Source organism: Sorghum bicolor, chromosome 1 (assembly GCF_000003195.3).
Source record: "Sorghum bicolor cultivar BTx623 chromosome 1, Sorghum_bicolor_NCBIv3, whole genome shotgun sequence".
NCBI classification, from domain to species: domain Eukaryota; kingdom Viridiplantae; phylum Streptophyta; class Magnoliopsida; order Poales; family Poaceae; genus Sorghum; species Sorghum bicolor.
In genome coordinates, this window is record NC_012870.2 from 77,515,248 (window position 1) to 77,527,875 (window position 12,628).

Here is a 12,628-nt window from a genome sequence, read left to right on the forward strand (position 1 = left end):
AAGAACTTACCCAGCGCTTAGCGCTGTCATAGCACGGCATCGTTAGTTAGTTGCAGCAACCAAAAGATTCAGAAAAGTTGACTAGTAGCGCTGCAGGGAATGGGCGTCTTTAATGGACCGCGCCCGAGCGCGGTGCAGCCATTGGCGGATGCACGAGGGGGCTGGGTGGCTGCAGCCCCCCTCTTGGGTTCAAATTTTTTTTAACACATTTTCTTTTTTTAGCAAAAGACTTCATATATTTAGTATTTTTCTATGTTTATTTTATGAATCTTTGCCTTTGAACACTTTTAATCAATATTGAATTATCAATCTTAGCTATATCTATTAGGTCTTGTTTAGTTCCCAAAATATTTTACAAAATTTTTCAGATTTTTCATCACATCTAATCTTGCGGCACATGTATGAAGCACTAAATATAGATAAACTAATTACACAGTCTACCTGTAATTTGCGAGACAAATCTTTTAAGCCTAGTTAGCCCACGATCGGACAATATTTGTCAAATACAAACGAAAATACTACTATTCGTATTTTGCAAAAAAAATTGAAACTAAACAAGACCTTAGTATACTGGATTGAGTGAGAAAAAAAATTTTAACATGTATTATTTAGCTCCCCTCTTGGTCCATTTCTGGATCCGCCACTGGGTGCAGCGTCCCGGCGACCAGCGCTCGACAGATCACAGCACTTGTACATCGCGGGACCACGCCGCGGCAAGCAATGGCGCCGAGCTGTCACGCGAGTGACAGCACTTGGGAAGAAGGCAAAACAAACACTATAGCGGTATAGCCTGAAAGATGCTGCCGCATGTAGGCAGAAAAAGCATTTGTAAAGCACATCTGGGAGCCTAGCTATTGGATCCATAAAAGAATGCAAGGATTCTCCTCACACCAACAGAAAGTCTGTTATTCCCTAGAATGTCAATGGAGCTTGCTACGGTGCTACCTGCAGCTGCAGCCCCCATTTTTAATTCACCTCCACACTGCAGCTTTGTAAGCTTGCAGCAAGTTGAACAAAGGTTAAGGGGCTTAAGGCAGAGGAGGACAGCAGGATCAGTAAAGAAATGCACTGGAAGTGAAAGGTGGTGCCTTTGGTTGGACTGTTGTAGGCTTTCAAGGAAGGAGGCACATGGCCTCTCTCCTAATCATATACTTGCTTGGAAGTGATAGACGCGGGTAATTATCCTCCAGGACAGGAGCCTGCAATTAGCACTAAGGCTGCACAGCACAGCGCATGAGGCCTCCAGCTTTACACACATCCATCTTTTGCCACCTCATAGCAGATAAGCAGAGAAAGGAACATGTGGCCAAGAACAATTTGAAATGCAGCAGCTGTATTCATAAATGTTATTACTGTGAATGTATCAATGCGGAAGAGATGAACAGATAGAGCCAGTGGGGAACATTTTGAGCAGCGTGCAGAACAGTTATGAGGGTAATATACACACAAGAACAGCTCTGGAGGGTGAAGATCAGCCCCATGGCCGGACTCCACCGGATTGGAAATAAAAGCAACAGGTGGACGCCACAAGCAGGGAAAATAAAGCAGCTTCAATGATCCGCAAGCTGTGAAAATGCCTCCCCGACCAACTCGCCCAGGACTTCCTCGCATATCTCCTTGCTGATTTCATCCACCTCCAAGCGCAGCATTTCAGGCCACCCTTTGCCATTAATCTCCTTACCGACAACCCAATCTGCTGCAAGGCCTGGATAGTCTCCCAAACCAGCAATATCATTCTCATCATCGAAGAGCCAACTCTTTACTAACCTCCATGCTTCGTCGGTTACTAGCACATCACATGTAGCAACTCCCGGTGCATTAGAATGGCGTGCAGTGCAAGGGTATGCACCCCAAAGTTTACTTTGGCCAATGTCTAGTAGGGCAGCATTTACAGAATCAATGAGAAGCCTTTGGTTTGACCGTCTCTCTCTGCACTTGGCATCCTCCACTTTGCGTTCCAGCAGCTGGTCAAGCACGGCTGGGTTCAAAGGGCAGTCAAGTGAATGCCAACGGACAAAGATGTCCTGGACCTTCTCATTACAGAAGCCTGCAGATGTTAGAGTCTTCTCAACGAACTCATACTGCTCTTGCTCAAGGTTATCTCCTTTGGTAGAACACAATGGAGCCTCTTGGGAAGCATCATCCCACGATAAGGTCCTTGCAATTGATCCAATTGGAAGAGACCTAGATAGAGGTTCTGCAAGCAGGATAATTGCACTTATTGACCTAGCCAATAATGATTACACACATATCATTGATACTACAGCATACTTCATGTACAAATAAGACAACTCATTGTCATACCAATAGGGTTAATCATGGCGTTCAATAGCAAATATGCTACAGATGAATTGCAGGAAATTTATCACATAAGAGCTGTCATGATGCTTTACCTTGCTTAGCAGTAATTGCACTTTCTGATGAAATGGGGGATTTCTCACTGATGTCCTCAAACTGTAAATCAAGAACTGATGTAGGGCTGGGCTGATCGAAGTGGGAAGTTCGAATCTCAAACGATAGTGCCTTCTCATGGGAAGCTGGAGACTGCAAACAGAACCATCCAAATTAACAAATGTTAATCATATTCCAGTCTGAAGAAAGCTAAACTTGCATCCAGATAAGCAAATGTACCTTAGACACAGAGGGTGCTTCGGGTTCATCAACCGGAACTCCAATTGGTCCATGATTAAACTGTTCTTCTAAATTTTCAGAAGCAACATCATCTTGTAAACTAGTACAAACATGTTGTGGAACATCTGATTTACCAACTGCTACAGTACTTGCTGACGAAGCTCGACTGTTCAGGGTTCCCAAGGGAGATGGGTTAGCCTTCTCTTTTTCTGCTTTCTTTCGTTTTGAGAAGAAACTCGTGATTTTTCCCTTCAAAGATGATTTCCCGTTCTTAGGTTTGACCTCCTTTGGCACTGTAGGTTCTTTATGTTGAGCATCCAAACGTCCACCATCTAACCGCAGGCTATCAAAAGCTGTTGAAGAGACCGGAACAGATCTTGACCTCGAGATTTTCCTGAGGGAGCGTTCTCCCTCACCTTCATCAACAGCAGAATTAGATGATACACCGCCTGTTGGTTCACACAACTGGTGGGTATTAGCGTCAGGAGATGCTTGATCAGCAACCTCTTCTTTCTTCATATCAGGCATGGCAAGCATTTCACCAAGTGTGCTCAAACTTCTTCGCACTGGTACCTTTTGCTGGGATATCTCACTGGATGGAACAATTGCCCATCTGTCAGAAGCATGTTTCTTAGCCTCCCTAGTTACATGTGACTCAGGGGAGCAAGAAGCATGGCTCAAAGAGCCAAAGTAAGGATTGCTAAACTGGTAGATGTACTCCCAAGAATGATGTGATGTTGGGGTTCCAATATCCGAGTCACTCTCTTCTTCAGCATACCGATGGTATGGTCTATCTGCGCTGAACAAATTTGACTGTATGCAACCCTGCAAAGATTCTGTGTGGTGTCGACAAATTCCATGCACTGACCAATCTATCTCATCACTCAAATGCCTTGATAGACCAGGTGCTTCAGAATCATCCAGATCAGCATGATAATTTTGCTCAGATTGCTCCGTGGAAGTAATTACTGAGGTAGGTTTCAAGACCACTATCCTGGTGTGTTTGGGAAGCCTATCTTCTTTCACATGAGCAGCATCAGACTTGTGTACGTTGCTCCTTTCTATTCTGTTTCCATCGACTGCATGGTTTTTCATCCTTTTAATTGCTTTGTCACCCTTCAACTCCACTGATTTTGAGGGCTTCAACACAGTAATGCGCTTTCTCTGAGGTGACGTTGGTGCAGAATTGTGTCCTCCAGATTGCTTTGTAAAGAGAGAGTTAGGTTCTTCAAGAAATTTGAGAAACAAGTCTTTGTTTGAATTCAGAACCTCAAGAGCATCGTGGAATTCCTTCGACTGGAGGATATTATCATGTGATGCAAGCCTCTTTGCTTCAACAAACTTCTGGCGGACAAGATCCATCCTTCTCTTGTCATGATCTTCATTCGGCCTCCTTCTTGGATATTCATCACCTCTTGGTGGTTGGTACCCAACTTCGTAGACATCCTTGTACTCCACATCTTCGGCGGAACTTGTGTGCTTCTCAAATGAAATTTGGTTGTTAACTCTTGCCATTGTAGCAGATAAATGGCCATCCGGGAAACTCCTCCTGTTTGAAGGCACTACATGCTTAGGAAGATCCACGTTATCGTCAAGCCCCATCAGCCTTGCTACAACATTAGTGGTCTTCTGATTTGCGTCCCCCTCCTTCGCCATTTCCTGAGCTATCAGCATCTTCATGGGCGTACCACCCGATCTATCGGACGAGCTCCTCCTTGTGCTGCCAGTCAACTGCCGACATAGATCATGCTGTGATCAGCAAGCAGTAAACATTTGGCAGGAAGCACTGACAGGCACATCGCCGATAATAAAAATCAGAAGCAGTTAAAAAAGAAAAAAACTGGGGCACTTACTGCCTTTGATCCAACGTATTCCTTCCGTTCAGATTGAGTTCCTCTCACTGGAGAGCCTGCGAGGAGAAGATAAAAGATCCATAATTAGACCATCCCATGTACCTTCCTAACTGAAGAATGATCGCATAGCTAATCATGTGGGCAACTGCTGGAAGCAAAATCATTGTCACTCGGTTCGGCAGTTGCGTAATAATACCATCTCTTGAGGAGACCTTGGCGCTGGCTCCAACGCTCAATTCAAAGAGGTTGATCATTCTTTATTCCTTCAAAATCCACCACCCGGAAACAGCTGCTATGAGAATCGCCTCCGCTAAACCATGGCTAAGGCCTGAGAAAAAAAAAGGAGAGCGGTAAACAAGTCAAGAGGGATAAAGAACTAGCACTTAAATCAAAAGGATACCAAGAAGGCAAGAACAGAGCGGCTGGGAAAATGGAAGGGGCAATTGAAATGGACGTGAACAAACAAACGAGGGTGCAAATCGAGCTGAGGAAAAAGAGTGTAGGTGTAATGGAAGAGAATTTAAAAATGCACAGAAGCCCGTGAAGCGTCCCGAAGAAAAGGCGGCATTTTTCACCACCACAAAAAAGAGTGCCCAAACGCAGGGCCATGACAGGACGGCAAGATCCCATGCGCTGTCGCGCCAATTCGCCCCAATTCCGCGTGGATGAGCGCCAGGCCAGAACCCAGGAAGGAACGAGAACAGCACGGCTCAGCGAACAGCGCGCAAAGGAAAACGGATCAAGCGTTGCAGCAGCAAGGACGACGAGCAGCACGTACGAGAGCCAGGGGAAAAAAAAAGAAACAAAAGGGCCGAGGAGGCGAGGCGAGGTCCGCACCAGCTGGAGAATGTCGTCGGGTCGGAGAGGACAGCGGCGGTGGCGGCGACGGCGTCCGGTCGCCGGCAGCCGCGGGGCCCCCCACCGGCGCTGTAGCGGGGCGGGGGCGGGGGGTGGGGAGAAGCGAGACGTGGGGTGGGTGGGGGGTGCCGGGTGCGCGCGTGCGTGGGTTCTTGAGCTTTTGTATCGTAGCGGAAGGATGGGAGAGGGAAGAGAGCGGGGCAGCGCGTCTTGATTGCACGATTATTAACGGCGCGGAGGACGGGTTAAAAACTTTAAGTAAAATAAAACGAGTTTAATTAGTTACCGTCCGTGGCTGATGCGTGCCTGCGCATGCAGGGATTGCAGGTGGCCGTTGGATGGGGTAAGCCTACTACGGCCTTGTTTACTTCCAAAATTTTTTACAAAATATGAATAGTGACACTTTCGTTTGTATTTGATAAATATTGTCTAATCATGAACTAACTAGGGTCAAAAGATTCGTCTCGTCAATTTCGACCAAACTGTGCAATTAGTTTTTATTTTCGTCTATATTTAATACTTCATGCATGTGTCTAAAGATTCGATGTGACGGAGAATCTGAAAAATTTTGCAAAATTTTTTTGAACTAAACAAGGCCTACTACTACTACTACAAGAGTGGTGTGGTGTTAGATGACGTCGCTGTAGCGTGGACGGACGGGAAGGGTCAAGCAACGTGTGAAATTCGAACACGTGTGACGGTGACCGTCGACGGAGGCAGATCCTATTACTTGTTCAATTTGGAATGGAAGAAAAAGAAATACCAAAAAAAAAGGAGGAGAGTGGTGTGAAATCTCATTGTATCAACACACACGGTCCAGATTCGTAAGGATCTGCCGCCAGGAGTTGCTTGGCTGGCAGGTTAGCTATCCGGGTCACCTTTGTCTCCATCACATACGTACGAGTACGATGCCATCTACGAAATGCAATGCAACCGGCGTGTTGCGCGTCGTCTGTTAGTAGCAGTCCGCCTAATGTAAGCAAGCCCCATCATGGTTGTTGGCTAATCGCTGGCCGCTCTCAGCTGCTGCTGCTGCTGCTAGTAGTAGTAGTAGTAGCAGCAGCATGGTGCCACCGTCGCAAAAACAAAACAAAAGCGTCTTTCTCCGTCCTTGTACTCCTACGTGAGAGACAAGGGCCGGGGGGCAATGAACAATGAACGGAACACACGACGACACGCAGCGCGTGAGCGGAGGAGCATGGCAGGCTCGGGAGTGGAAAGTGGAATATCCTGACGGTGACCGAACGCTGCATGCGCACACAAACAATCTCCTCGGTCCTCACTGCAAATGGAAAAGTTGGAGCACACTGTGTGGCGCGTGGCGGCGAACAGCTCGGTGAAGAGAAGGGGGGAGGGGAGGCAGTGCCGCAACAGCGTGGAGCTTTGCAATGCGCCTGCACAGCACGGCACAGTTTTGCTGCGGCCCTACTGTTGCCGCATTTGCTGTACGCGAGCTGGTGCGGTGAGCGCAGGAACCAATGCGTTCAAATTCGCGGCTGCTCAGCGCTCGCTGCATGTCGTGAAATGTGTGTGTGGTCGCTGCACTGCACGTACTGCACGGTGCTGCCTTTTCGCATGTCTGGCTGTCTCTGTTTTCCTGCTCCCGTGCCTCTGTTCCGTCGTTGCAGGCTTGCAGCGAGCCAGCGACCCGGACGCCAGAGGCCAGAGCCATCTTTTTGCAGAGTGCCCCAGCTCCGAGAACTCACTTTGGCACGAGCTCTTTTTATTTTTATTTTTTTAGATAATTTTCTTCTTTTGTTATATGTTTTCTCATGGTAGCGAACGTTATTTGTCTCCTAAAGACTAGCCACAATGTTGAACAACGATGTGTCAGTAAGCATGTCAGTGATTGATGAGAGAGCTGCAATGTCTAAGGGACCGGTAGTTTACAAAAATTTACAAGATTTTTTGTCCCATCGAATTTTTAAGTGTATGCATGAAGTATTAATTATAGACGAAAATAAAAATTAATTGTATAGTTTATCTGAGACTAATTAGTCTATGATTGAATAATAATTATCAAATACAAACAAGACAAAACCAAAAAATTTCGTGAACTAAACAAGGCCCAAATGAATAAACAAATAAGGAGGCGCTGAAATGGCTCCGTTCGCTTCTTATAAATTCAACCAATAGTGTTTTTTTTTTCATAATAAATCAGTCTTTTTAGATCAATAAACAGGATTAAGCATGCAAGTGAGCATAGGTTGAGACTCCTCGTCTCTTGGTATGTGCAACTATAGTTTTTTATGTTCTTAACACCGTGAAAAGAAGAAGCCTCAATGTCGGGTCAAAAAATTTCAGGATCTCACCCCCACAACGTGATGCCTCGAGGCTAGAAGCAAAATATGATTTCAGTAAAACTATACACTGTGGATATTCTAACGTCCGGATTTACTCACCAACGATTTTAAAAAAAGTTCGAGCTGATGTGATGCCGCGTTATAGTCTATTTTTTAAGAAAGTCCGAATTTGCTCCATCTCCATGAACGATTTTGAATATTATTTTAGCTAATATTCGGTGACATTTGAATTGCTAACACAAAATTGATATAATTCAAAAAAATGATGTGAAAATAAGTTAACAAAATATCATAAACTATCAACATTGAGATATTTATAGTGACTTTGTTAATCCCGTGATTTATACTCACAAGGGATGAGTGTGCACACATGCGCTCATATTGTAAGTATGATGACTAGTAACATGTGTTCATATTACTAGGATAGAGTATGAGACGGTTCTATGAACATTCATTTTATTCAAAATTTTTATATAAATATTATCTGATTTGTTATGACTTATTTTTATTATTAAAAATATTTTCATAGTGATTTTTTATTTTATAATTTATATATTTTTTGAATAAGACGGATGATTAAATACGGTAAAAAAAGTAAAAAACATCACCTTTAACGGGAGAGGGAGTATGTGTTATCACTGAAGTCAGATGGATTTCTACGTGATCTAGGTCGTCAACATAGACTAATTATTACAGAATAACGAGAACATATACTAACAGATAAACACAAAAAAGACCATATAATATATGAAACATGATTTCTGAGATAAAACAAAAATTCTAAGATTAAATCAGATTTAGGATTTTTTTAATTACATATTTTTTCCAAAAATGCTTGGTAAACTTCAAAAAAACAATATTTTTTTTATGAAGTCTAATCGACCTCCACGAACTATTAACTCAGTACGATTTACCTTATTTGTGGACGATGTGGCGCCTGTACCTACTATAAAAACCGTCAAAAGGAGCAAATTCCAAAAGTTTAAGGAGTAGTTTTTTTTTTACTGGAGCTAAAGAGTAGACAAAAGGTCAATGCACTCTTTCCTTTAGAAGAGCCCAGTGCCAGGCCTAGCTAGGCGTTTGGCCCAAAATAAACCAGGCGTTTCTTTGTTCCAGCCCACGCTCATGTCTAGGCTGAAGTGGCTACTTTAGACAATAACTCCACAAAAGCTCGCGGAAATTCAACGGAAAGAGCAACCGCAAAGACAAACATACTCCACAGAGATACCAGAAAACAGACATGATATTGTGAAACCCATACAAGGGACAGAATGAAAACCCCGCCAAAAGGCAATGAAGTTACACACCGGCTGCATTGCATGGTCGATGGTCCTAAACTCTAAGAGGTCTAGAGCACTCCTTACTTCCTCAGCATCAAAGGAGTAACATGTACAGAACACTGGATCTACAACGGTATGCACTGTCACAAACAACTACTAGATTCGTTACCCAACATCAACAACATTTAACAAGCAAGGACACTAGCACAGCAGTATGTGGACTGCATATCACTTGCCTTTTCTCTTCTTCTGGAATCCGATGCAATTTGGGCAATACCACTTTCCCTTGGGCTGCTCCTTGACGCCCACACAGCCATAGTGATACCACTCGATTTTGCACTGCCAAATGGATATGAAAGTGATAATAAAATAAACCAAGCACGGGCATGAAAATGGAACTCGTCAAACTGGAATACAGTAGTGAAACAAAGGACATGTCACATACATTAGGATTGTCGCATGCCACCATCTCACCATAGCTGACTTGGTTGCAGAGGCAGTATGTAGGTTCGTTAGGATCCACAGGCAATTCTAAATCAATAGGTGGCACTGGCTGCTCCGTGGGTACCTTAGACCTGAAACAGGAGTTGGGTTGATTTGTTAGACTAAGAAAAACACTGCTGGACTGAACTTATCCAGATGCAAAACATACTTCTTCCGACCCCCTCTGCCTCTTTCGCCAGATCGTCCACTCTTTGGAGTACCATCAGCAGTTGTCACTCCGACATTAACAGTTGGAGCGGCAGTAGTAGCAACAGCAGTCCCTGGAGTAACAGCTGCAGCTGACTCTTTTTCTGGTAATCACAACGCATGGTATACGGGTAATCAGTAATTTCTTTCCAAAAGAGCAATCAGTAGGCATGTAACTCCAAAGGAGGAGAGAAAGTACATGATTTCAAAACAACCAATGTTTTATGCAAAGGGTAGTCCATACCTTGCCGAATTTCTTCAAGCTTCCTCATAAATTGATCTAGCTGTTGGATATGAGCATCAACCTATAGATCAGCATAATCAAAATCCCGCACATTCACAATTTAGCAACAGCGCAGAGGTGTCATGAGGCATGATTATGCAGCAGAACCTAGCAAACCATAAACTAGTAATGTAAAGTTATTGAAAAATCTAGCCAAAACGTGTGTAGTGTACTGTTACATGGAACCTGAGAACTATAGCAGGTAATATGGCAGAAATGAAAAATATATAAACAACAAACTTGGCAGCCAATTTTTTCATTTGGGTACAAATTGATATTTAACAATCCATAAATGACGAAAAATAAACCAGTAGCACAAATTGATATTTAACAATCCATAAATGACGAAAAAGAGAAAGAAATTGAAATGACAATTCATAACAATACTGTACTAGTTTCCATTTCTTCTACAAAGAGCTAAACAAGGAGAGAATTAAGTTTATCTGTGTTCTCTCCCATTTCTCCACCAAAACATAGAGCAAGAACTAGATGCTCCTGGTGCAGTGGATTTTACTGCACGTGAATGAGTTATAATTAACAGACACTTACCAGGTCATAAGTCTGAGTGGCTAAAGCCACCTTCTCGTCAGCAATTCTAACACAGTGTTTCTGCTCCTCGATTGCTTCTTCAGAAAATTTCAATTTTGCTGGGTCATATGTAATACTTCCAGATTCAAGTCCATGCTTAATGTCCTCTATTTCTTGCTGACAGCGCTGCTCATTTTCTAGTTGCACGCCTAATGAGAAGCACAAAAGGGGGTTATTTTCAGGCTGAAAAGCTTAAGTCAAACAAAGATTGGACTTCATGTTCAGAGAAATAAAATCAGTTGATATTGAAGTAACCACAACATTAATAACTATCAATTCAGTGCCTTTGTCTGGACAATGCTATGTGTAGTAACTTCTAAAGGTATCCCATAGAAAAGTTCATTTGCCACGATTTGTAGGTTGACATATCTTGTGACAGCCCATATAAACACTGACATTCATCAAATTTTGGGAGATGAAACAAAAGAGGCAGTCATTTAACATGATATGTGGCAGTCGGATGGGAGTATCAACAGGATGGCGGTCGTCTAATGTTCGCTGTTGGAAGCGCTTTTTTGGAAGATGGTGCAGGTTTCTGGTTGTTGGAGATCAACGTGTGCGCTGTGGTCGCCTTCATAGGCATGTAGGTAGCGCTTTGGTTTAGACAATTTTTTCTGCTGGTTCTGCTAACATTCTCTGGACTTGTCGGAGTAGCGCCAGTTGGATGAACCCTTTGTGTTCATTTCAATTTGGCTTTTGATTAGGCGCATCGTATGGTTTGTTGGACAAAACCTTTTGTAATTTCATTGCTTTCAAGTAATGAAATTCAGCTTTGCCGTTCTGAAAAAAAATTAACATGATATGTAATTGCTGCAATCCTACAGAATATTTGTGGCTCTATGTGTTGAAAGGAAATATTGCACATGTAATCAGAAAGAAAGCAGTATAGCAAATGGGAATTTATAACTGAAGTCCATTTGCATAAATAATAAGTACAAGACGCATCCTCTTAATGCAATGGGACACTCAACCATTATTGTTCTCAGGTTTAGTTTGCCATATATATCGAGAAGAAGAGATTCAATGGAATAAAACAGGATTCAGAAGTAAAAAATGCCATGCCTTGCAAACTTTTATCTAACTCCCGCATTAATGAATAGTTCCGATGCAGCATAGATGGCAATGCTTCAACACCTGAGAGTAGTCAAATGAAATAATGTCTGTATATATGATATCAATGAATAAATTTGCACCTATCGGTAATGTTACCGTCTGACAGGATAAGTCAAATCAAGAAAACAAAATACTAAGATTTGCAATAAGGCCATTCTTATGTTCGCTTGCAAAACAATACTACCTGCTACCAACGTTCCAACCTTTCTGCACTGCAATTTATCAATAGGTGCAAGCAAACATGGAAGTATGTCCAAATAAAACAAGAATTGAATTGAATACAAGTAAAAGGGTCACATGGTTGCAATAGTTAATCAAAACTAACAAGTTCACATTTGACAATGAAGTGTTTGTTCGTCAGCGCCCGTGCAGCAATTCCCATCAAGGAAAGCTAATGGCTGTACAAGTTGCCAACTAAAAATAGACACAACTGGCAATTCCAACAAGAGAAATTGCATAGTATAGTAACTATGGTGCAGCTAGGCACGAAGCCTAGTCTTAGGGCTCATTTAGCATGTCTTCAAGCATATTGTCATTGCAATATCATTTAATCATGAAACCCTAAAATCAGCCATGCATGTTCAATCAGCAAACATTCGGATTTTCTAGACCAAACCCTGATTAAAAATAAAAGAAAATTTTAATCCGGTGTGGCTGAGGAAGCCCATGACCTAGACAGGCGGGCGTGTCGTGCGTGCCCTAGCGAGAGGAAGAGGAAGAGCACTCACTGGCCTGGAAGTCCTCGAGGAACCCCATGGCGCCGGAGATCGGTTGCTGTGGCCCAGATCTTTCCGGTTGTCACCCTCTCGCAGGCTCTCCCAGCCACCAGAGAATCCAAATCAAGATGCGGGGAAGGGGAGCGACCGGAAGAAGAGGAAGAGGCTCGCCGGCCGGCCGGCGCGGCAGGTGGTGGAGGTGCGAATCGGAGATCCCTTTTTGCAGATAAGCCCCCACGTGAAAAGGTGATTTCTGTTTCCGCGTGGCGGCATCTTTCTCAGACATGGATCGACACGACACTTGGCCCATTCT

At 43.4% G+C, this 12,628-nt stretch overlaps 2 protein-coding genes across 4 annotated transcripts; both read right to left on the reverse strand.

The window, feature by feature from the left end:
* On the reverse strand, positions 1,315-5,459 carry LOC110429684. Of its 2 annotated transcripts, none has more exons than XM_021446030.1 (6): positions 5,322-5,459; positions 4,681-4,812; positions 4,485-4,540; positions 2,632-4,380; positions 2,394-2,544; positions 1,315-2,197 (listed from the first exon to the last, which is right to left on the reverse strand). In XM_021446030.1, the coding sequence occupies exons 2-6, from the start codon at positions 4,736-4,738 to the stop codon at positions 1,551-1,553; spliced, it is 2,661 nt and encodes an 886-aa protein (XP_021301705.1). In that variant the 5' UTR covers positions 4,739-4,812; positions 5,322-5,459; the 3' UTR covers positions 1,315-1,550. The 2 variants fall into 2 exon arrangements, with proteins under 2 accessions (XP_021301705.1, XP_021301706.1); XM_021446031.1 differs by having other exon boundaries at positions 1,333-2,197; positions 2,632-4,362.
* Positions 8,833-12,563, reverse strand: LOC110431892 (PHD finger protein ING1). Of its 2 annotated transcripts, XM_021451660.1 has the most exons (7): positions 12,328-12,562; positions 11,549-11,620; positions 10,448-10,635; positions 9,860-9,920; positions 9,578-9,719; positions 9,371-9,500; positions 8,833-9,264 (listed from the first exon to the last, which is right to left on the reverse strand). In XM_021451660.1, exons 1-7 carry the CDS (start codon positions 12,353-12,355, stop codon positions 9,154-9,156), a joined length of 732 nt encoding a protein of 243 aa, XP_021307335.1. In that variant the 5' UTR covers positions 12,356-12,562; the 3' UTR covers positions 8,833-9,153. The 2 variants fall into 2 exon arrangements, with proteins under 2 accessions (XP_021307335.1, XP_021307336.1); XM_021451661.1 differs by lacking the exon at positions 11,549-11,620 and having other exon boundaries at positions 12,328-12,563.